Raw genomic sequence first — 347 nt, 5'->3', positions numbered from 1 at the left:
TTCAGGTAAGTAGGTACCAGGAAGAAAACGACTACTTCAGGGTTTGTTCTCAAGGACAGCTTATACTACCTTGGCCACATGATTCTTAAATGTCAAAGTAAAGGAAAATAACACATTGAATATATGCTAATATTTAGGTATTTATCATATTAAACACATGTTATTGGTTCATTTATTTACAGATTACTCTACAGTAACAAAAAACAGTTTTACTTTCTTCTTTTTTAGTGTTTTATGATGCCCTTGCTTGCTGACTTGGGAGAGGCTTGTCCAAGCTAGGAATGCTTGGGAACGTCCAGAATTCTGAAATGAAAAACAGAAATTTTAATCATGTTATAATAGTGCTT

At 33.1% G+C, this 347-nt stretch overlaps 1 protein-coding gene across 1 annotated transcript in view; it reads right to left on the bottom strand.

Moving 5' to 3' along the window:
- Nucleotides 1–158: 158 nt before the first annotated feature.
- Nucleotides 159–347, bottom strand: part of LOC119589060 (39S ribosomal protein L39, mitochondrial-like) — a 35328-nt gene continuing 35139 nt past the window's right edge. Inside the window, exon 9 of the mRNA XM_037937637.1 lies at nucleotides 159–303. Coding sequence (XP_037793565.1) covers nucleotides 184–303 — 120 coding nt within the window. The 3' untranslated portion in view covers nucleotides 159–183. The remainder of the gene's footprint in view (nucleotides 304–347) is intronic.

This window comes from Penaeus monodon, chromosome 25 (genome assembly GCF_015228065.2).
Source record: "Penaeus monodon isolate SGIC_2016 chromosome 25, NSTDA_Pmon_1, whole genome shotgun sequence".
NCBI lineage: Eukaryota > Metazoa > Arthropoda > Malacostraca > Decapoda > Penaeidae > Penaeus > Penaeus monodon.
This window is presented reverse-complemented; position numbering and strand designations above follow the sequence as displayed.